Source organism: Apis laboriosa, unplaced genomic scaffold (genome assembly GCF_014066325.1).
Source record: "Apis laboriosa isolate Shangri-la unplaced genomic scaffold, ASM1406632v1 scaffold24_cov149, whole genome shotgun sequence".
In the NCBI taxonomy this organism is placed as follows: domain Eukaryota; kingdom Metazoa; phylum Arthropoda; class Insecta; order Hymenoptera; family Apidae; genus Apis; species Apis laboriosa.
The window spans coordinates 507,748-530,077 of record NW_025222499.1 but is presented as its reverse complement, the minus strand read 5'-3'; the positions used below and the strand labels follow the sequence as shown (position 1 = coordinate 530,077).

The window sequence follows — 22,330 nt, the reverse complement described above, 5'->3', positions numbered from 1 at the left end:
TCTCTCTCTCTCTGTCTCTCTCTCTCCGTTTTCTTTTATTCCTTTTTACGTAAGAGGATTAACTTGGAGTTGGTCGATTTTTTGCACGCGTGGATTGAATTGGTTTGATAGGATTCAATGGGGAAATTGAGAGTATATGAAATTACATATACTCTTTTTATCAGGTATCCTGTTATATCTAGGAGTTTAAGATTTTACAATTTTAAAGTTAAAGGAAATAGATATATAATTTTAGATTTCTTAGATAAGGCTTTCTAAGTTGCTATTATTTTAAAGTCGAAAAAAGCTTCGTATATTTCATAATGAATCGTGGAAAAATGTTAAATAAGATATTTCAATTATGTAAAGCAGAATATTTAAATAATTTTTCAAAATTTGATAAAAATCTTTGAGGTATAGAAAATAATTAGACAACGCACAATTATCTTTCTATCTTATATTAATAAAAATTAATATTAATTTTCCCAAAAGCGATATAATAGAAATAAAGAATCGAAAACGTATCGATTTAAAACTTTTGACGTTAAATAGAAATGAATTCTCGAGCAAAGAGAATAAAGAGATAGAAATAAAAGATTATAAAATTTATTACAATCACAAGAGTATTTCACGATCGATCGACAATTCCTTCGTATCGAATAGAATAGCGAAATAGAGATTACGTATTACATATCTGACTAATTAACACCGTACCAACCGTATCAAGAACGATCTAATTACATAAAACATTTCTATTAAACCGGTGATGTTCAATCTCCCCTTTGATAGAAGCACAGTGTGGACATTGCTTTACTAATGCCTAACAGGCATTGCCAATAATCATCCAGGTAAACGTATTAATCGATGCCACGCTACGTGTAACTCTGACATTCACCTCGTGGCTATGAGATGACGATGAGAGTGATATGGAATCAATAACGATCATCGTTGATAATTCACAAAATAATACTTTGTATCATTAGTCACGTAACTTCAAACGTGTTACGATCTCTTTATTCTTTCTCTCTCTCTCTCTCTCTCTGATACAAGACAGCTGTAACTAATATTCGATATTATCTGAAGGGCCACGAATTAGTCGAATTAATTCGATTTCCTAATAAGATGGTGATAATATAGTTAGCGAGAGGTGTATATTTGTGTGTAAATTTGCAGTGTAATGTTTCGTCATGTTGTATATATTGAAAGAAAATGTAATTTTTATTTGAAAATTGAATTGAATGGATTCGTTTCGTTTGATTAAAAAAAGAAAAAAAATATGAAAATGTAACTAAATCTTGTGTGTCGATATTGTAAACTATACAAATTTCAAACTTTGTACGATCTTTTCTTGATAAATTTTCCAATTTATTTGTTGAATCTTTTAAATGGATGAATATCTTTTAAAGAAATTAAATTTATTATTATTCTATCATAAATGCAACTCGTTGTGCAACATTGTACCTTTTCTTACAAACTAGTTACATTTATTTGATTCATGTTCGATTCTATAGAAACGGATATAATTGAATTTCAAGGTGTTCAAAGATTCAGATACATAAAATATTCCATATCCAATATGAACGATATGATCCCTGTTTCCTGCGAGAGAATTCAGTGAACGCGAGAAAATTTCCTCAAAGTATGAATGAACTTCTGTTGGAACAAGTATTCTGTGGAGAGCATAAAAGAGCTAACCAAATGGCTCTTCGAAATGGCACCTCGAGTTTTCCATCCGAAACCAGACACACAAAGACGTTACTCGTCGTACTCCAAACTAGACTTTTAATTATAATAATCGAACTATCAAATCAAACAGCAAGAAAAATAATAAAATAAAATGCAATTCCAATGTATTCAAGAAACGTACCTAAATAGACACAATTTCTTATACAAAATAATAATCCACTTCTCTTAAGACGAAGACCTTTCCAAATATAAAATCTCATTCAAAATTCTCCTCTAATCGAAACGCCAAAATCGAATTTCCAAAACGGAAATATCCCTCCAGTTATCCCTGCCTGCGCCATATTAACAATATAACCAGGATACGGAGAAACTTAACTCGTGCAACGAACAACGAGTTTCAACAACGAGTTTCTGCAACGAAATCGACGGAGGGGAAACGCGTGCTTGATTCTGTAATCCTTTTGATAAGCTTAAACGGGAACAGGTGCTCGTTCCATCGGGGGGAGATCGATCGTTCGATTAGAAACAGCGAATTACCTTTGGCTGCAGCCAGAGACGAGGAATCTATTCGGGCGGTAATTATTAACCTCGTGACGTCGGTTATTCGCGCCTTTCGGTTACACGTTGTTTCGTACGTGTTACACGACTTCCTGCTGCATTATGCATATTCGACGGGAAACAAGCCTCGCGCGGCGCATTAAGCCACTGGCTGACTGACACGCCTCGATTCCAACCGGATGGAAGCGAATATCGACGAGATGGATCGATATTTTTGAGGAAAGAGCTTTAAGTATTTTTTTTTTATTTAATCTTTCAATTATTATATCGAATTATATATTAGCAATGTTATAGTTGTATGATATTAAAAGTTTTATTATAATTTATATTGGAACTAGACAGTTTTACGTTCTCGAATATAACCATTCTAATTTTCAATTGTTACAGAAATTGAAATATATATACATCGTGAAAAAAGAGCAAGGGCCATCGATTTATTGAAATTCTTATTTTTAATCAACGAACTCTACGAGTAAGAGTCAATCGACAAGTTTTAAGAAAATTAGGCGAAAGAAGAATTAACAGGATGAAATTTGTAAACTGATTTTAATTTCTGCTCGTGGATGAAACGATTTCGATGCTGAAAAAGGTGTGTACCAATAATCAAGATGGAAATTTTTAACGAATTAATTTCGCCTTCAGGGAGAGAAAACATGTTTCAGGAAATGTTTCAATGCGTGTCTGTTTTTTTCATGATTGTTTGCGAATTCTTGTGCGAAACTTTTTGGAACTTGTCGTCGAGAGAGAATATTATCGAGAATACTTAATTACGAGTGATATCAAATCGTTTTAATTATTTACATTATCGTTGTTAATTCTCGCCCGGTGTAATTATCGTGCAAAAACTTCTTGCCGAGGAATCTGTCTGAAATGCTTTTAATTGCATCTCCCGTATCGCGAGAAAGTGTAGTCGCGAAATTAATTATGAAACGATCCTCCGGCCAAGTTGGTGGTTTCCTGTGTAGGAAAATTCTGTGACGTGTAATCCGGCGCGAGCAACAATTTATTTTATTAATTGCCTCGCGCAAGTTCGTCAGCGTGGAAAATAAATTTTCGTCGATTATCTTAAAGGGAATTGTGTCTTGGAGAATTTTTTTTTTTTTTTAATGAAATTTCGTGTTACCTCGTGGTAATGAAAGGGAGATGATCGATGATAATAAAAGAAAGAAGAAATTGGTAATATTTTTTTCGCGTTTTATTTTGTAAGACTCGAGAAACTTTGGATATAAGAAAATTATAAAATCACGAATTTCTAGAAAATTGAACGAGTTAAACGTAAGCGTATTCCATATAAAAAGATGTAAATAAGAATAGTTTAAAGAGAAATTTTTTATTTTTTATAGATTTCCAACTCTTCTCTGCTTGATTAGAGAAGAAATGGAAAAAAGAGAGAGAAAAGAAGAAACGTGGAATACAAAATAAAGTTCTCTTTTATTATCAAAATGGAGAAACCTATTGAAAGAAAGTGCGCGTCTAGCAATGCATAGTGACGTGAATAATTGAAGTGGAATATTCGAAAATTGAATTTATTTTTCCCTCTCCAAAATATCATTTTCCCTACAACATCCATACAACATGAAACATCTTTCGTTCATCGAAAGACAAGAATCAAAAATAAGAAAAAACTTGAACATTTCAATTTCCAGAGAAATATCTAAATAACCCAATAAGAATGATCCATAGTATCTACAACGTCAAGAATCTCAACATTCTCCTATTATATTACAATCAATAAAATCCTACGAATCCCATAAAATCCTCGATTGAAACGATCTACTATTTTCAAATAAAAGCACATCTTGGCTAACTTTCGAAATTATATTTTACCATTTAAAAAATCATTTTCTTAAATCAAATCGCTCTTCCAACCACTTCCAACCTGTTACTTCCAAATCCAATCCGCTCCCCTTTCCCCAGAGAGAGAGAGACTCCATCCATCATCGGTCAAGAGCAGCTGCACAACCCCCGAGATGAAGTATCGCCGGCTTACAACCCGCATCTTCTGTTTATCTCGCAGGTGTCCTGGATGCGCAAAAGGGACATGCACATCCTGAGCGCGGGCATCCTGATGTACACCTCGGATCTAAGGTTCCAAGTGATCCATCCGGACAAGTCTGAGAACTGGACCCTGCAGATCAAGTCGCCCCAGGAACGGGACTCGGGGGTTTACGAGTGCCAGGTCAGCACCGAGCCCAAGATGTCGTTGAACTACAGCCTCAACGTGGTCGGTGAGTGAAGTATTGTGAATAATTCATGTTCGTCTACCTTTTCAATTCACCCGCCCAAAATCCTCCCCCCCCCGATATTCGATCGGGGAGGGGCAAATGGTTGATCTTTCGAGTGAAACTGAGGTAACGGCTCGAGTCGTAATCGCGGATTACGGCTTGAATTTTTAACCCCCGATTTGTAAATCGTTACCGCCGTTCAATTTCAGCCCCCCGTGGAGAAGAAAGCGTCAATTCGTGTTGTTGTTTTCAGAAGGAAGAAGAATTATCGGGGAATTTCCGGGGGGAAAAAAGGGAAAATTGTTGAAAGGTATTTTTAATTCACTTGATTGAATTTTTATTTTTATTCAATTATTGTATTACGATTAATTTAAATACATCTTCGAATAATATCTTGAGTAAGGGATCTTGACTCGACTCTTCGAATGATCTTGATCCTGAGGCGAATAAAGTTACTTTTACTTATCGAAATGGTCAAATAACATTTATTCGTAGATATTATATATAATCTCATCCGTTTGGCGTTACAATTGTTTGCAATTATTATTACGTTTCAATAAGAATAAAGTTACTTTTACTTATCGAAATGGTCAAATAACATTTATTCGTAGATATTATATATAATCTCATCCGTTTGGCGTTACAATTGTTTGCAATTATTATTATTACGTTTCAATAAGAATAAAGTTACTTTTACTTATCGAAATGGTCAAATAACATTTATTTATAGATATTATATATAATCTGTTACAATTGTTTGCAATTATTATTATTAGGTTTTCAATTAGAATAAAGTTATTTTTACTTATCGAAATGGTCAAATAACATTTATTCGTAGATATTATATATAATCTGTTACAATTGTTTGCAATTATTATTATTACGTGATATAATAATAAGAATAATAATAAGATAACAATAAGAATAAATTATAACAATAATAACATAAGAATAACATAAGAATAAAGATAATAACAATAAGAATAAATTATCGAAGTAAGTAACTACTCATTAATTCATAAGGTTCAAGTAACCAATATTATCTCTCATAATCAGATCTAATTTAATTCAAGACTTTCTTCTTTAACGTAGAGCTCGTCCAAAAGTACGAATGCTTTCGATTCACTGGAATCGAATTTTTTCGACCGTGTGGCGCTTTAATCCATGCGAAACGTCAGGGGGTGGAACCGATAACGGGGCGTTATTTCTCGTTCCTTCTTCCCGCGAAATAAAATACCGAGGCCGGGAATAAGTTATCCCGCTATCGGAATCCCGGAGTTAAGGCGCGCTATAAACAAGCTAACTCGATCCCCCTCCCTTCCCAACCCCTTCCTCGTATTCCGGAAGGCTTTCATATTGGCATAACTGGGGAACTTAATCTTTGCAGTTCGATAACTCCGCAACTCTTGCGCCCTGATTTCTCGTAAACTTTCCATCCTTGGCCACCAGTGTGCCAATTCCTGCTCTGAATTAAAAGCTTGCGACGAATTATGTCCATCATCGACTATTTTCTCAGAGGAATTCTCTATGCGAGTGGAATGGTATTATCAAAAAGTGTGCAAACTAATTTTGAGAAAATTAAATAATTAATCCCTAGATAGAATCTTAATTTAATTAATCGTAATATTTTTAGGTAAATGGTTATGGATTAATTAATTAGTTTTAATTAGTTGATACGTGATGAGTGATTCTTTCGATGGAAAGGAATTCTATATCCCCAAATATCAGAAAGTCACAAGCTACATTTTTTCAATTCGATTCGCAAACCTCAGCTATGAAAACATCCCTAACGAACTTCAAATCCTGGAAATCAAACAAAGAAATAAAAGGAATCCAGCCGCAATTCACGAAAATTCTCCAAACCACCGCCAAAAAAAGCCAATAAATTCCAATTTTCCAAGCTGTTTCTCCATCACCATCCAACAACCCCTATCACGAGCCACGAGTGTCACGGGTGGAAAGGAACTTATCTACCCTGCTCGAACAACCCCGATGCAGATGCAGAGAGAAGCGTTGACGTTCACATCTTTAGATAACGACGAAACAGAGGACTGGCTGAAAGAAAACCGAGTCCAAAGGATTCTCCCCTCCTCCCCTTGAAAACAATCCTGGACGAGGGCGGATAAGCGGCTTGATGGAAGCCGCCTCGACCAAACGACTCCCTTTGCCCCCCTCTCTTAGACCCACTCCTTTTGTAGATCTCGCAGAATCTCGTGCGTGGTCTTCGTGATACAAAGTGAAAATGACCGAAAATGTTCTTCCCCTCAGCGAGGGAGAAGGGAGAAAGCGCGAAATAAATCGTCGTTTCCTTCCATCCCCCGTTTACCCCGTAACTCGTAAAGCATGGACTCGATGGCGAAATCAATTTTGCAAATCCGTCGTGGCAAAAACTATACGTCTCGAAACTTTACGCGTGACGTCTCTCTCCCGTAGACGAGAGATTTGTTGCCTGGAGGGGTGAGAGAAAGAGAGAGAGAGAGAGAGAGTTGAATGGAACGTGTTTTAGTTGGGTTAACAGTGTTTGTCCGTGGTGATAAGTTATAAGGGATTTGCGCTAGGAAATGTTTATTCGAATCTGAAAAAAAATTCCCTTTATTGGGTTTTATTCGATTTTTCTTTTTTTTTTTTTTTTTGGTGGGTAATATCTTTTAATTTGATATTATTGTAGGGGATGAATTGTAGCGAATGATGAATGGATCGAAGCTTTTGTTTGTTTCTTCTGTTCGCGACGTGGCAATTTTTTCGCGTAACGCGGTTCAATAATAATCGCAATTCCTTTCGAACAGGATGCTTTGATCACGTTTCAAAATTTTTTGTTAAGGTTCTTGATAAATATCGCCTCGTAAATATTCCACGTGTACGCATAAAGTGTAATTGTACTGCTCTAATTAGGTTAAGTTTGATTATCGTATGTGCAAGGTAATGGATTATCATTGAAAAATTGAATTTTGTAATTTTTTTAAAAATTGGATCGAAGGATTCTTTAAAAATTTATATATTATTTATTTTACGCATAAATTGAAAGTGAAAGTTTCAATCGGATAATACGCGATAACGAATGTGCCTCATACGTGTGAAATTATAAGAGGGCTCGTTTGAAATATAGAACAAGAAACGATAATTCCTGTTATAATTCAACGGATAAGAGGAAAGGATACTTTATTGTAATATCACAGGTTTAGTATTGAATTATATCGTAACATAAATTTAACTATTTTACATATCAAACTATAAATATCGTTCAATTACACTATTTACCATTATATGTAAATCAAAAATCATGTCGCGTATATTATCGTTATCCAAATTAAAGCGATAAATCGACATCGATTTGTATAATCATTTAAAGAGGGAAGAAAGGATCTGTGAATTTTCTATTTCCCAATCGAAACACGACTTTCGATTTCCAATAATTCGAAATGATCCAATGATAATTCGATATCATCGATCCACAAATGATCCAAAAGGATATATAATAATTTTCAATTATTAAAGAAAAATTTCACCAGCGATTCTTCGAAAACGTGATATAATCGAACAATTTTTCCAAAAATCCGCTTAACTACGCTTCATCGATTTCTCTTTTTACATCCTTCGACACCCTTTTCCCTTCGCTTCGCCATTCGATTCCAGGATCTCCTTCGTTCAATTCACATGACCGCGATCTTCTGGAAAAGACTTTAAAAATGAGGAAAAATCGCGACGATTCTTCGTTAACATTTTCGTTTCGAGAGAAGATTAACCTCTGTCACGAGTCTGTAACCAATTTGTAACCAATATGATCGAACGAACATTTTAAATTTATTTTAATGATTCACCTTTGTTGAGATAAATATATTCTAAATAGAATAACATGTTCCATCTTTGCTTAAGACTCGTCCAGTTTCTTTCGTTGATCCGGTTGATCCTCTTAAACAGAAACTTCTGATGGAACGTTCTCAGATCGGTATATAAATATATAGCGACGAATATAGGAGATCTAAGAACTTTAATATTGGATCGGTGGCATTTCGGTGATTAACAACGTGAGAATGAATAGACGATAAAAATTTTTCATTGTAAGAAAAGCTGGTAGTTCTAATGGGAGAGAAGAAATTGATGTTTTTTTTCAATGGTAACGGAACGAAGTAAGTGTGAAAAGAAAGAAGGATCGCATTGGCAACGAGGTAACAAAGAGTGAAGTTTGGCAAGGGAATGAATTTGAACTGTTTCTCCTATCGAGGGGAATCGATTCTCTTTTCTCAGAATTTTATTCCTTTATTTTTTTTTTTTTTTTTTCCAACCACTCGAATCGAAACATCTATACATCGTTCGTTGATAGAATCGATACGATACCGTTCTTCATCCTGTTTATTATTTATTAACGAAACAACGATTTTGATTCCACATTATGGATTGCTCGTTTCTTTTTATATTCGAATATAGTTTTTACGGAGCGAAATTTTTCCACTATCGGCATAAATCCAACGAACCAAATTTATTCCTCTATTCAAACCTTTCTCAAAAATTCGCCAACCAATCCTTCTATCTATATATCTCCTATGATCCCAGAACAGTTGGTCTATCTAAAAGATTTTTCATTTTTCGAATCGCAATTACCTCTTGTTATAACTGATTAGCGATAATATATTCGAGGATGTTGTAATTATATATGTATATATCTTTTAATCAAAGCATTAAAGATATCCATCGACGTAGCGATATTTAAAATCGTTCGTGGTATTTCTTTAATTATAAACAAACGTATTTTTCTCAACCATGAAATTCAAATGGTAAAAATAATAAATAATTAATCTTTTCGTGAAATTAGAAAGAAAAATTTCGTATACTTCCAATTATTGATTAACGAAACATATACAAATTTTTCCTATTGTGAATTTTTTACTTTTATTATACCGTGAAAGGGTTTCAATGGTGATGCGATAACGCTTTTTATTACGATTCCAGAAATTGGGGCAAAGTTAAACTTTATACAGTTTATACAGCATCGATACAACTCTGACCGAGATTTCAGGTTCTTATTTTCGCAGGTTTCTGTTCCATTCATCCGCTTGTATCATTCACAACTCGTACACACAAACTTTATCGCTCGACCGATTTTATAACGGTCGAGCACCAAAGGGACTTTAATGCTAGAATTTATGAATATCGACCGTTTATAGATAGTAAGAAGTAATTTCTATTATATCTCCTTTATTTCATTTTGTAATAATATTTTTCTAAAGGAAATATTCAGAGAGGTTCGTTCGAGGAAAACAAACTGCCTCTTATTATTTACATTCCACGTTTCCTCGAGAAAAAAAAGCGAACGAATGATTATACAATTATAATATCAGATTAGACTCACAAAAATTTTCTTCTTTCCTTTGCACGCATACGAAAAAAAAAAAATATCCTCATCCCCTAATTTTCCCCTGCTGTTGCTTGAACCACAGCTTCAACCAAGTATGCGCCACTCTTCAACAACCCGTTCCGTAACACCGTTCCAGCGTATACACGTCCATAGTTGCATAATGTCGAAAGGATGTCCTCCGAGAAGCGAAGTCCCTCCTCTGGATCGCATCCTTGTTTTGCTTTTGTATACCAGGCTGTTGGCCGCCAAATCCTTGCCAGGGGTTAATTAGCATTTTCGCCGGTGTGTATGTCATCCCAAGCTATGTGCACCCCCTCCCAACGATGACACGGCGCAGGCTGGTAGGAGACACGCCGGTTCAACGATCGATGATATCGGTCCCGATCGTGGCAACAACCCCCGTGGCAAGATATTTGAGCGGAAAGGGTGGAAGGGTGTGGAGGAAGAAGAGGCGGAGGGGTGTTTTGATGTGTCAATTAATAGCTGAGGAAATTAGAGGGAATCGCGTTAAACGATCGTGCGGATGTTGGGGTTGGAGGAAGGGTTGAGAGGGGAGGGGAAATTGGAAAGTTTAGTTTTGTTCGATTTTTTTTTTTCCAAGGATAAAAGTTATTCGAAAGTTAAACATTTGTTTTCGAATTTATTTATTTACTGGTTACGTTCGATGAGTGGGAGAGGGGATTTTGTGTATGTAGTTGTGAAATTGTTTTTTTATTTGGTTATGAATTATTGTGAATTTGGAGGAGAATTTAAGAAATAATTATTATAATTTTCTTGGAAAAGAATTAAAGGATTTTGATATTGTTTTATTTTCTTTTTTTGCCGAAAATATTGAAGAAAATAATCACGGTCTCGTGCTCGATTCGTTGTAGAATTTTTACAGATTTCTTTTTTTGCAAATATCGAATATACACGGTATGAATAATTTTCTCATAAACTTGTCCGAAAATGCTTGATAGAATAAAAGGAAATGAATCTCGTGGAGGGAAAGCGAGAAGAGAAATTTATGCCCGGCCATCATAGTTTCCATTAATAATAAATATTACTTTGCTGCTTTCTTATTCGAGCTTTATTCGGAAAATAAGGGAATCACGAGTGAAACATATTTTTTCGTACGAGGCAGTAATTTTAAAACGTTCGCTTGACATTCTCCATTTCATAATGAAAAGCGAATAGCGCAATTGCTTCTGTTTCCTCTTCTCTTATTCCTTTTTTCTCCCCCTTTTTTTTTTTATATATATATTTTTTATTTTGGAACTGAAGCAGAGACAGAAATATATTTCATATGACTTCTGAACATTTTTTTTCCTCTACGTATCCAGGTTTGTTTCATTCCCATGAATATTGGATAGAGAGATTTTCTTTTTTTTTTTTTTTCTTTTTTTTCCTTTTTTTATTCGTACGCTTAATTACGCACGCTTATTAAATTTATTATATGCATATATTTATATCAATCGTTTTATTTCGAATAATCCTTCAAATTTTCGTTTAATTATACGATAGAAATTGCACATTTTAACGAATTCAATTTTTCATATTATAATTTTAATAAAGTGCGGTTGAAATTAGAATTTTAGAATTTAATATTTCTTTTTTTTTTTTTCGCGTATCGTGCAAGAATAAAATTTATAGAATTTTATCTATGCGTGAAATACATTTTTTTCTTTTTTAATTTGAAGAAATTTTCACGTGTATTCGTAAAATAGGAATTTTTTAATCAGCTAATGTTTCAATTTAAAGTTGAAATAAAAAAAGAAGTCGTAACGCGTATTTTATAACTTAATCGATAAAAATATTGAGTTATTTAAAATTATTTCAATAATTTCAATAATTTTCAAACAACATATTCATAAAAAGGAAATTTTTAATGAATATTAAAGCAAATTTCTTTTTCGTTTTAATCGATTGACGATCGAAATGAAAAATAATATGGAACACCGTTGGAAAAATATTATTATTAGAATCTCGTACCTTAATTTCATTTCGTTCGAATATTTTAATTTCAAGATGAAATGTTGATCGTTCCATTAAAAATAAAAAAAATTGAAAATAATATCCTCATACATTTCAATAAAAATACAAAGTTACAAAAGTTTCGTTAATTTTCGATTCTATATATTTATCAAAAATTATCAATTAATCGATCTTTTTATTACATTTTATTACAAAATAAAATCGCTTCTCCATTTTTTCTCCCACACCAGAATATAAACATTGCTAAAAACATCGAATACGTGTGAATCGCGTTTAGAAAATAGATTAATTTGAATAATCAAAATTTGCATAATCGACATTTCCCTATATATTCTGAATTATCGTATTCCAAAGTCGAAATTTCAATGTCACAGTCGTATCCACGATCCAAGATTGATCAAAAATAATAATCCGTATTATAATAATTCTCTTTTTACCGATCTTTAAAATTCCATGCGCGCATTAATTGCCAACTAGTAATGAGATGATAGTGTAATTTTGTTCGCGTATGTACATATATATATATATTGGTGATTTATTTACGAGGCAGGGCGTCGAATGGGCAGGCATTACAGCATGATTCCGCTATAAATGAATATTGGTTAGCCGAGCATAACATCGTGATCAATTATGCAATCTGACGAGCCGGCACCGACACGAAATTACCCCGTTGCTCGATTCGAGGTGAATTAACAATGTTTTCCACCCCCACGAATCGTTGAACTTTCACCGATTCATCGGAGAATTTTCGTAACAAACATATCTTGGACGATGTTCCATGAACAATTTCTTTGACGAAATTTCGAACAATTTCGATATATCTTCCATTGTTTCGTTTATCAGAAAGATAGATCCCTTGTGTATTGGATATTTTTCGGGACAATTGTGTAATATTCTTAACAAATAATAATTTTTATTGAAATGTATGGAGGATTTTAAAAAAAATTTTCAATAATTCGTATAAGAAGAGGAGGGAACGTTGAAAAGAAAAGAAATCAAAAATGAGACGAATTCTTGCGATAAAAAGACACGCAAGGAAATTTCCTTCGTTTCAGGAAATTTCAGAGAAAGAAATTTCAGAGAATAGTAAATTTCATGGACGAAGATAACTTTTTAACTTGGGGGAATAATCGATGATTCTAACACGATACACTCCTCCTATTCCAGAGACCTAGAATTGAAACGAGAATCGAACTACGACGTTTCGAAAAATTCGACACGACAAGTGTATAGTGTAGGATCCGATCGCGGATCAACTTGCATTATTTAACCCCTGCAAGAGTTTGCCTCGTTTTCAAGCCTGAATCTTGAAGGACCGGTGACGATCGAAGACGGCGAGGGAGAGGGGGATGAGGAGGGGAGCCGAATCGTTGAAAGGGTGTTGGATAATTCCTTCGCCTCTTGAAACCGACTCCTCGAATAATTCGAGGGAAAATGGGGAGGGGAGGGGAATATCACTAACCGTCTCTAATAACACGGAATATCTTACCCCAACTGAATCTCCTTATCACGTTCTTGGATGTTTTCATCAACCCGGGCGAAAGATTGAGAGACGTAATTTTCTTTGATTAAAATCCATCCGATGGATCGATTCTTTCTTCACGTGCGTGCAATTTCCTTCGTTTCACGTGAATGAACGTATTATTTTGATCGATCTGTTCTTGGGGGTGCGTTATACTTTATTGTTGCGTAATGAAATAAAATAATGAAGGAAATATTTGGATTAAGGTGCACAGATTCCATTTTCAACTTGATCGCCTATAGCAATAATAGTACCAACTCCAGTTTCTTCATTAGTTCGTTCATCAAGTTTAGTTACAGCTGGTAATGTAATTAAGATAATATTCGAACGAGTGACATAGACTCGATGAGATAAATGGGAGAGGATAGTCATGATCAAGACAAGAGATATCAAGGAAAAGTGGTTTTAAGATTGTTTGTGGCGAAAAGAGGATAATTTTGGACAAGTGGCGTACATTAGCTGAGTATAATGTACAAATATAAATTAATGCTGGTCAAAGTAGAATAGGGTAATTATTATCAAATGTGAGTGAGTGACGGATAAGATAAGAAATTATCTTATAATAAGAAATTATTTTATCGTTAAAAGATTTTTTCCACGATTGTTTGAAGTCTTTGAAAATTAAGATCAACATGAATTAACGTTAAAGAAAAATATTTGTTATTAATGCCTAATTTCTTCAGAAGATGAAGAAGAATTTTCATTTTCTCTGAGTGTAACGTATACTTGCACGCATAATCTCTGATAGAATCAGAGGATATGAAAATAGAGGTACGGTTGAGATGGATCCTTCTTTTTTTTTTTTTTTATTTTAATGGATTTCTTCTGAATGCGAGATCCTTACGAGGATTAAATTGAATTTCATTTTTCCAACGTTGTGTTTAATTTAAAATTAAATAATAGCTGTCCACGCTCCTGTTTATAATCTCGTCGTGTCTTTTGCGTTTCAGCTTTTCCCAGTATTTTCTAATCGAACGATGACTTACAAGCTGATTAAAACTCTAATTAAAATGGTCGATAAAAAAATCGGGTTGATCAATGTATTTAAATTATAATTACGAAACTTTATGAAACTCGATTAAAATTTCACAGATCTAGAATAATTTTTAATATCAAACAGATTACACGAATATTCAAACAGTTTAATTTCAAGGAGAAACTTTTAAATAATTAACATTTTTATCTTTAATAAGTAATAATTTCTTTCTTTGCTCGTTATTCGTAACTGTGTCGTCATCATTTGAATTATTATAAAACAATCCAAAGATTTTCCAGATCCTATCCATCACAATTTTTCATAGCTATCGTTCCCACAATCTCTTCAAAGAGATAAAAATATCTCGTCGAAAAAACCTCCTCCTACGTTCATCTTAAAAAAAAAAAACCACGACGCAGGAACGAAGCAAGGAAAAACGGAGGAAAATCTCTCAAAATTCTCCTCCAAATACCTGGAAGTATAGAATTTGTTAGAATCGTTTCATCGTGCCAATAACGCAAAGACGAACGCACGATACATTCGATCTCAAAACAATCGATCTAATCCCGATTTCCGAGTAGAAAAGGAGAGAGAGAGAGAGAGAAAAGAAATCGTAGAAAAGGAAAGAAAAAAAAAAAAAGAAATCGAAGAAAAATTCCCAGGGAAACGATAGAAAAAAATTCGACCGCGAGACAATGACAGGTGATTATTAGGCACGCGCTTGACATTGTTCGTGCAATTAAGTCTCATTGTCACGATTGGCCACACTTGGTTACAATATGGGGGCCGAATGACACGCGTTAACGCACTGACGGCTTAATTGGTTTCACCCTGGCCCATCCCCCCATCCACTGATCCACGCCCCGCAACGGTTACCATTGTTGCAACGCAGCACAGGAGGCTACAAATCAATTGCGAAATTCGCGGTAATCGCGCGAGAATAATGGCATTCGTTCTTCGAGAACGTTCCGGATGATTTAACCGGGCATCGAATCGTCCATCGCGAGAAATCTCGTTCCCTATATCTCGTTCTTCTGCCTTCTTTTCTTTCCGATTTTTATTATTATCCCATAATTTTTTTTTTTTTAAATATCGACGTGATCTTTTTATTAATTGAATGGATGGTGGGGAGCTAATTGGAGTAATTTTGAATATTTTTTCAGGAAGTGATTGCAAATATTTTTTTTTTTTTTTCTTAATAAAAAGACACGTCAAATTTTCGTTATTCGATTAACTGCCATTCTTTGTATATTGTTAAAGAATTACGATATATCACGATATAAATGTGATAAAAATTCATGAATTTCAATGCAAGCAACGCTACACTTCTCCTAAAAGAAAAGTATCCCAAGATACATTGATAGTAAAATATCCTAAGATGAGATTCTATCTAGTTCAAAACGAAACTGAAAGGGTGGAAACAGAAGGAAAATTAGAGAGAGATACTGAATTCCCGTTTAAAACGCGTTCCCTGTTAATCTTTTTCGAATCGGGCGTATTATCGGGCGAAAATTCACCCCCTGCAAGGACTGCATCCGCCGTTACACGCGTATCCGTTCCCAACATCCCGCAATAACCGCCCATTGAAACGCGGCCGCGGCAACCCGCCATTAAGCGTATCAAAATCGTTAACGATAAAGCTCGATAACAGGCGGCCGTGCGATTAAACGCGCTTTATTCGCGGACGCAACGCGCATCTAAATCCCGCAGCGGGTGGAAACGTCATCGAAGCAGCCGACCTTCTCAGCGCGCGAATAAACATCTGCAAACGCGAGGATTTATCATCGCCCCTTATTTCTACGCCCGATCGTAAATTTTAATTTCCACGGCGCGAATGATGAAGGGGCCAAGTGCACCCTCGTCGTATGTATGTAGGGTGAAGAGGAGCGGGGCGGGGCGTGGTCGTCGGGCGAAGACAATGGGCGACTTCCGGTCGTGTCGAGATCTTTTTTTAGTAAACTGTATTTATTCGAAAAAGCAAGGAAAAAGTTATCTGTGTTGTGTGGGCAATTGGGATGTTGTTGTAATGAAGATTGGATGAGTAAAAGTAAAGGGAAATAAGTAAGTAAAAATGGAAATTTTTATATCGATCTTCTTTGTAAAAAGAGAAAAAACATTTTTGAGATTGCGCATATATAACTGGTTAATTTATCAGATTTTTCTCAGATTTTAATATTAAAAGAAAATTGATTTCATTAAAAATTGGTTGTTATTAATAGAATTTAGTTATTTCTCTCGTTTGAATTGAACGGTTTTAATTTCTTTTTATAGTTCAAAAAATAATTAATCAAAATTTTCCAGAGCAAAATAAAATAAAAATTCTTTTACCGATGAAATAACGGAAATAAAAGATGTGGTTTGAAAGCACAGTCGATTTGCACGGGAGCTATTTGTGCTCGTGTGGATGGAAAACTGATCTCCATGACGTAGAATCGAGTCTTTTTCTCGAATAACCAACAGATTCACTCGCGGGAAGCGTCACGCGACTGAATCGAATAAATTTTCACTTTGGGAAATTTATGAGGAGAAATCGACGATTCTACGAACACCGAATCAACCGGTGCATTCAGCTCGATATTTCGCGACGAGAATTACATCTCAGGTGATTGAAAAATTTCTCAAATAACGTATCAATTAATATTTTCTGTTAATAATGAAATACATGTAACATGTAATTTACTTTAAATCCTTTAAATCCGCTATTAAAATTAGAGAAAATTCAAATCGCTGTAACTCTGAAGATAACGAATTCTCATCGATGAATAAAAAACCAGAAGAAGCGTGGAATCTTCCCCTTTAAATTGCTATTTCATTTATCTCGATACGACTTCCGGTTTCCGAGATATCATCGTGTAAAGCAAAAGATAATTTTTAATCGTTTACCTTAAACACGATGAGATCCTATTAAAATTAGGAAAACTTTGAATCGCCATAACTCCGAAGATACTAACTTCCGGTGAACGAGTGAACGATCGTTGGAGCGCGGAACCTTACCCTTTAAAACGCTTTTTCATTTATCCCGATATCACTTCCGGTTCCCGAGATATCATCGTGTAAAGCAAAAGGTAATTTTTAATCGTTCGCTATTTCTCTCCCTGTCTCTTATTCGGACCTCTCGCTCGCACCTGCTTTCACTGACCTACCTCAAACTCCAGACAAGCGACAGACGCGATTCCTGGAAAAACGTAGTACGCGCTTCTAAAATATATAGGTCAATAGATGGCGCCACCATTTATATTTTTAGCCCTGTGTTAAGTACTATGGACACTTTGAATCCTTATATCTCGGCAACCGATTGAGATATCGGGATAAATCAAAAAGTGACTTCAATGGCATGGTTTCCTCCATCTTTTGAACAGACTTTGATAACAAAATTTTCAATTACTTTTTCACAATTTTTAGAAAAATGAAAAATTGAAAGTATATTTATTTTAATTTTATCTTTAATGGACTCAAATTAGTGAAAGATATATTGTATCTGTTCTTATTCGCATAATGAGAGAAATTAAAAAAATAAATTGATCCTTTGAATTATTTTATAATAATAAATGATATATTTATATGACAGAATAATTTATATCGATAGGCAATAATAAGAAAAAAATTGAGTATACTACATCGAAAAATTCTCTTACAGGTGATATACCATCCGCATAAACTACTCGCATCGATTCACAACCATTTAAACACGCGCTATTATCGGACAAAAAGCAAAAAAGGGATCGATATGGGATATTATAGATTCACTTGGTCCACAAAACCCCTTTTTCAAATAAACCGGTCACTCGATAGCGAATAAAATTGTCCGATTCGAACAGTAATCTCGCGTGTTCACCAGGCAGGAAAACAAAGAAATTATCTTTTCTTTCCTTTTCTTTCTTTTTTTTTTTTTTTACCATTTGATGAAGTGCCCTTTCCCCCCTTTCGGTTTTCCGATAATTGGAAGAATTCCTCGAGAGCGAGCCACTTGCATTATTAATCGCTTCTATCGCATATTTTTGTCACGTCTCGACGTCGTTATCGAAAGTAATATCCCTTGGAAAGAATAGCCGGAGCAATTTCGGATTCTGAGTCGAGTGAAATTATTTGTTCCAACGATTACGATGGGTTACGATAGACCGCCACGGTGTAGTTGTTCAAGTGTAAGTAACGTTTAATGGTACCGATATACTATATGCATACTATATCAATTTTATTTCTAGATTTTACCCTCTACTCTTCGCTACATTTAATATTTTATCCTCGAAATTTTGAAGAATTCTACAATTCTCTCCTTCAATTTAGAATTGACATCGATTTGTTTCCAATTAATTTTATCAGACATTATCCTCGAGTGGAGATTTTCAGAAATATTAAATGCGTTTTCGATCTTATCAAGAAGATTCGTTCGAAGATTCGTAATAATAATATAAGAATTCGCATCCTGAGAAGAGAGAAAATTTCTCGAAACGATCTCGTAACCGTAACATTTGTCCCACTTTTCACGGGTTCAACTGTCACCAGCAAACACGTATAAAACGGCAGTTGAACACATTCGCCAGGACGTTCCGCCTGTGGGTGGATCGATATTCTCATCCCCGATGGGATGAGGGATTCGAAGATTAAAATCAACCGGTCGCCGCGGAATTTCGAGCGCGGCATTTGCATCGGTCGTGTTCCACGACGAATAATTCAAATTTCCTTTTTTCTTTTTTTTTTTTTTTTCAACACGCGTCCACCTCTTCTCCAATTTCACGGGGGCCGCTTATAATTTCGAATTAAATTAAAGTTCGATCGATCGTGCTCGCGGATAATTTCGAAACGACCTTTCACGATTCTATATCCGGAGATCGACCTCTTTGAATAAATAAGTTTTACTTCGAGTGGATCATGGATGAAGTTGGAACGAAGTGTTGAAGATAGATATCCTTATGAATTGTTTTTTTAACGATGGTGATAAATTTAGACACAAATTTATCTTGAATCTGTGTAACGTGGAGAAAGAAAAATTTCTTATTGGAAAGAATTCGAAAGGTATCGACGATTGAAATTATTTCTTATTAAATTTATAGAATTTTGAAACGTTGTTTTTTTTTTTTTTTACAAATTTTCTGTTATTATAGATGTATATGTTATTTTCATAAATCGAACGAAATTTTGATGATTGTAAAATTGAGAAGAATTTTGTGTCTGATTGTTGATATTTTGTGACGTTAATAATTTGAATTTTTTAATTTAATCGCTCAGCTTCTCGCATTCACTGTCTGGAAATAAGACAAAGATGGAATAATTTCTGTGATTAATTGACGGTTCACGTTGGTTAATGTGCTTAAGAATATACATTTATTTTTTGAAGGGATTAAATTGTTTATGACATCCTTTAAAACGTTATTTTCAGTGAGGTAGTAAAGTAGATAGGAGCTGGAGTCCTGTAACTTATTTTATGGATGGAGATGCAGCGTAGACCTTACTGGTAAGTAAATGCCAATAAAGATTTTCTTTTCCCCGACGAAAAAAGTTGCACGAGTTTTAAACGAAGTGAAATTTTAACGAGGTTAAACAAACAATCTAGAATTATACATATTTAAAAAACATATTTTTCGAGAAACTTATACTACTAGAAAATTAAGAAGAAAAATTATTTTTCATTAATTAATTAATTCAATACTTTCCTTGATTCTCTTGCAAGAGCAAAAAGTTGGGTAAAAACATTTTTTTCTTTAAATATTGAATGGGAATGGGTTATTTAAAAATCAAATTTAAAAATCATTAAAGTCATATTTTTTGAAATATGATACCTAACATACTAAATTTAATTTTTTTCAATTCTATGTTACACAAGATTAGATTAGATTATATAAAAATACATTATATTACGTTAAATTATAATCGAAAAAGAAATTTTTCGAAAAATAATTTCTAATTTCTACTTTATTCTAAACTATTCTGAATCCTGTTAAGATACATCGAAAAATTCAGAATCGTGTAACTATATCTTATAGCTGAGCCGTGCAAAAAGATATTGTTCTCAAAAGGATCCATTTTACGAGCTATTTCTCTTTTACTACGTTTGTTAATAACTTTCCTTCTTTCTTTTTTTTTTTTTTTTGCGACATGATTCAGTTTAATCCTGCTTCCTTACCTCGTAAACTCTTATGAATACCAAAGTGATACGCAAGTATTACGATCAATATCGTAGAAAATTAATGCTCTCTATCTTATTATCATCGCGACTATATAACCCCATGAGATACTATTCCATATTTTACTCGTACGTAAATACTACATTTCCATATTTCTGCATCCCAAAATCCTCATATCCTATAATATTTCATAATCTCTAAATTGGAATCTCTTATTAATAAATGTTTGATTAATCATTACTTTTACCTATAAATCATTTTAACGATTTCTCTTCGCCACGAGAAGACGAAGAATTCTTTTCAAAATTTCCATCATCGAAAAAAAAAAAAAAGTAAAAATGAAACAGCCAACATCTAGGATTCGAGCGAAACCTCGAGCACGTGACCTTAAAACGATCGTAAAACGGAGGAACAGTGTCTGCGATTTATGACGCTGTTCCTGGATCGTACGGGACAGCTTAACACTGCACCGAGAGAATTCGAAGAGAATTTCTATGTGCATCGTTCTGTGCTGATCGAAAATCAATGGCAGGCTCGATTCGCAGGCAAATTTCGCTGCTGTAACTAATAATAATAGTAATTATGATGTGTAATATGTGTTTGTAATTGGCACTTGTGAGAATGAAGGATACATTGAGGAAGAAACGTTGTTGACTCTCTTTGTGCTTTTTTTTTATTGTTGTATGCTTTTTTTTTATTGATGTAGCATATGTTTGCCATGTTCGATACGCCGATTGTGAATTACGATTATATTTTATTAGATATGGATTGAAGAATATTTAGAAGCGATTATTCGTTACAAATTTTGTCCAAGAAAAATTATTTAAAATACTTTGATATTTGACTTTTTTCAGCTGCTTCTAGATGGATAGATAGATAACTATTGGGATAGGTAAGTTTGTAGACGAGTTCTTGTCATCAAGTTCTCGCGTAACAGTTGGCCTGACACCGGCATCTCAGATTCATGACAGATTCCAGATAGCGTGCAGGTAATTATTGAAGATATCGTCACGATGATATTTCGAGATTCTGATCGAGCAAAGGATTTTCAGGATAAAAGAAATAACAAATGTTTCGTATAAATTTAACAATTGTTATGTATATAACAATTTCCTTAAGAAAAAATCAAATTCTGAAAACGTACTCGACGATATTTACCTGCCTGCGGCATGTAATCGAGCACAAGACGCATTCAAGAAATTGATATCGGTTCCTCACCCGCGAAGCGACATCCGTAAACGCAACGTCAACCATACCCAATTCGGTTATGTTTCGGTGATTCGGTAAAATGTTATTACGATTTCTCTAATTAGAAGCATCCGCGTTGGTTGTTCAAGTTACTTAAATTTAATTGAAGTATCTCGTCGTCGTTTCCAATCCGTATTCAACGGGGGATCCGTGTCGGCCATTAATTATAAAAATCAGGCGCTCGCATTGAATCCCTCGTGGTTCGTTTCACGTTTAAAAAAAGAAAAAGAAAAAGGAAGAAGAAGAAGAAAATATAGAAAAGAAAGAGAGCATCTTGTTTGGAAAATATCTCGCAAGTGTACGGTTGAAATTATATTTAATCTCAAAGCAAAGCGGATCTTCGTGGAAATGTATCGTTATATCAAGAATCTTGGAGGAATGTGGATGTAAGTAGGATAGAATTCGAAGGAATGGACAATTTTTTTTAATTTTCTCGATAAAAAGGGGATAATGTTATCAACAAGGGGATCAAGTTATCGTGTCATTTCTTTCTATATTTATAATTAATTTAAAATTATTTATCGTGGATATTTGAAATTCTTTCGAGAGAGAGAGAGAGAGAGAATGAGAGAGAAATGGTGGTCATTTTATAAATGAATATGTTTTGAAGTGACACAGTTTTTCAGTTTATAAATATAATTAATTCGCGTTTCAATCCTTTGTAGTAATATCGAATAAGCCAGAAGA

General features: G+C 34.2%; 1 protein-coding gene across 1 annotated transcript in view; it reads left to right on the top strand.

Moving 5' to 3' along the window:
* The window catches only part of LOC122713540 (zwei Ig domain protein zig-8), a 416,620-nt gene that overhangs the window by 244,692 nt on the left and 149,598 nt on the right, over positions 1-22,330 (top strand). The window contains exon 3 of the mRNA XM_043934103.1: positions 4,241-4,451. Coding sequence (XP_043790038.1) covers positions 4,241-4,451 — 211 coding nt within the window. The remainder of the gene's footprint in view (positions 1-4,240; positions 4,452-22,330) is intronic.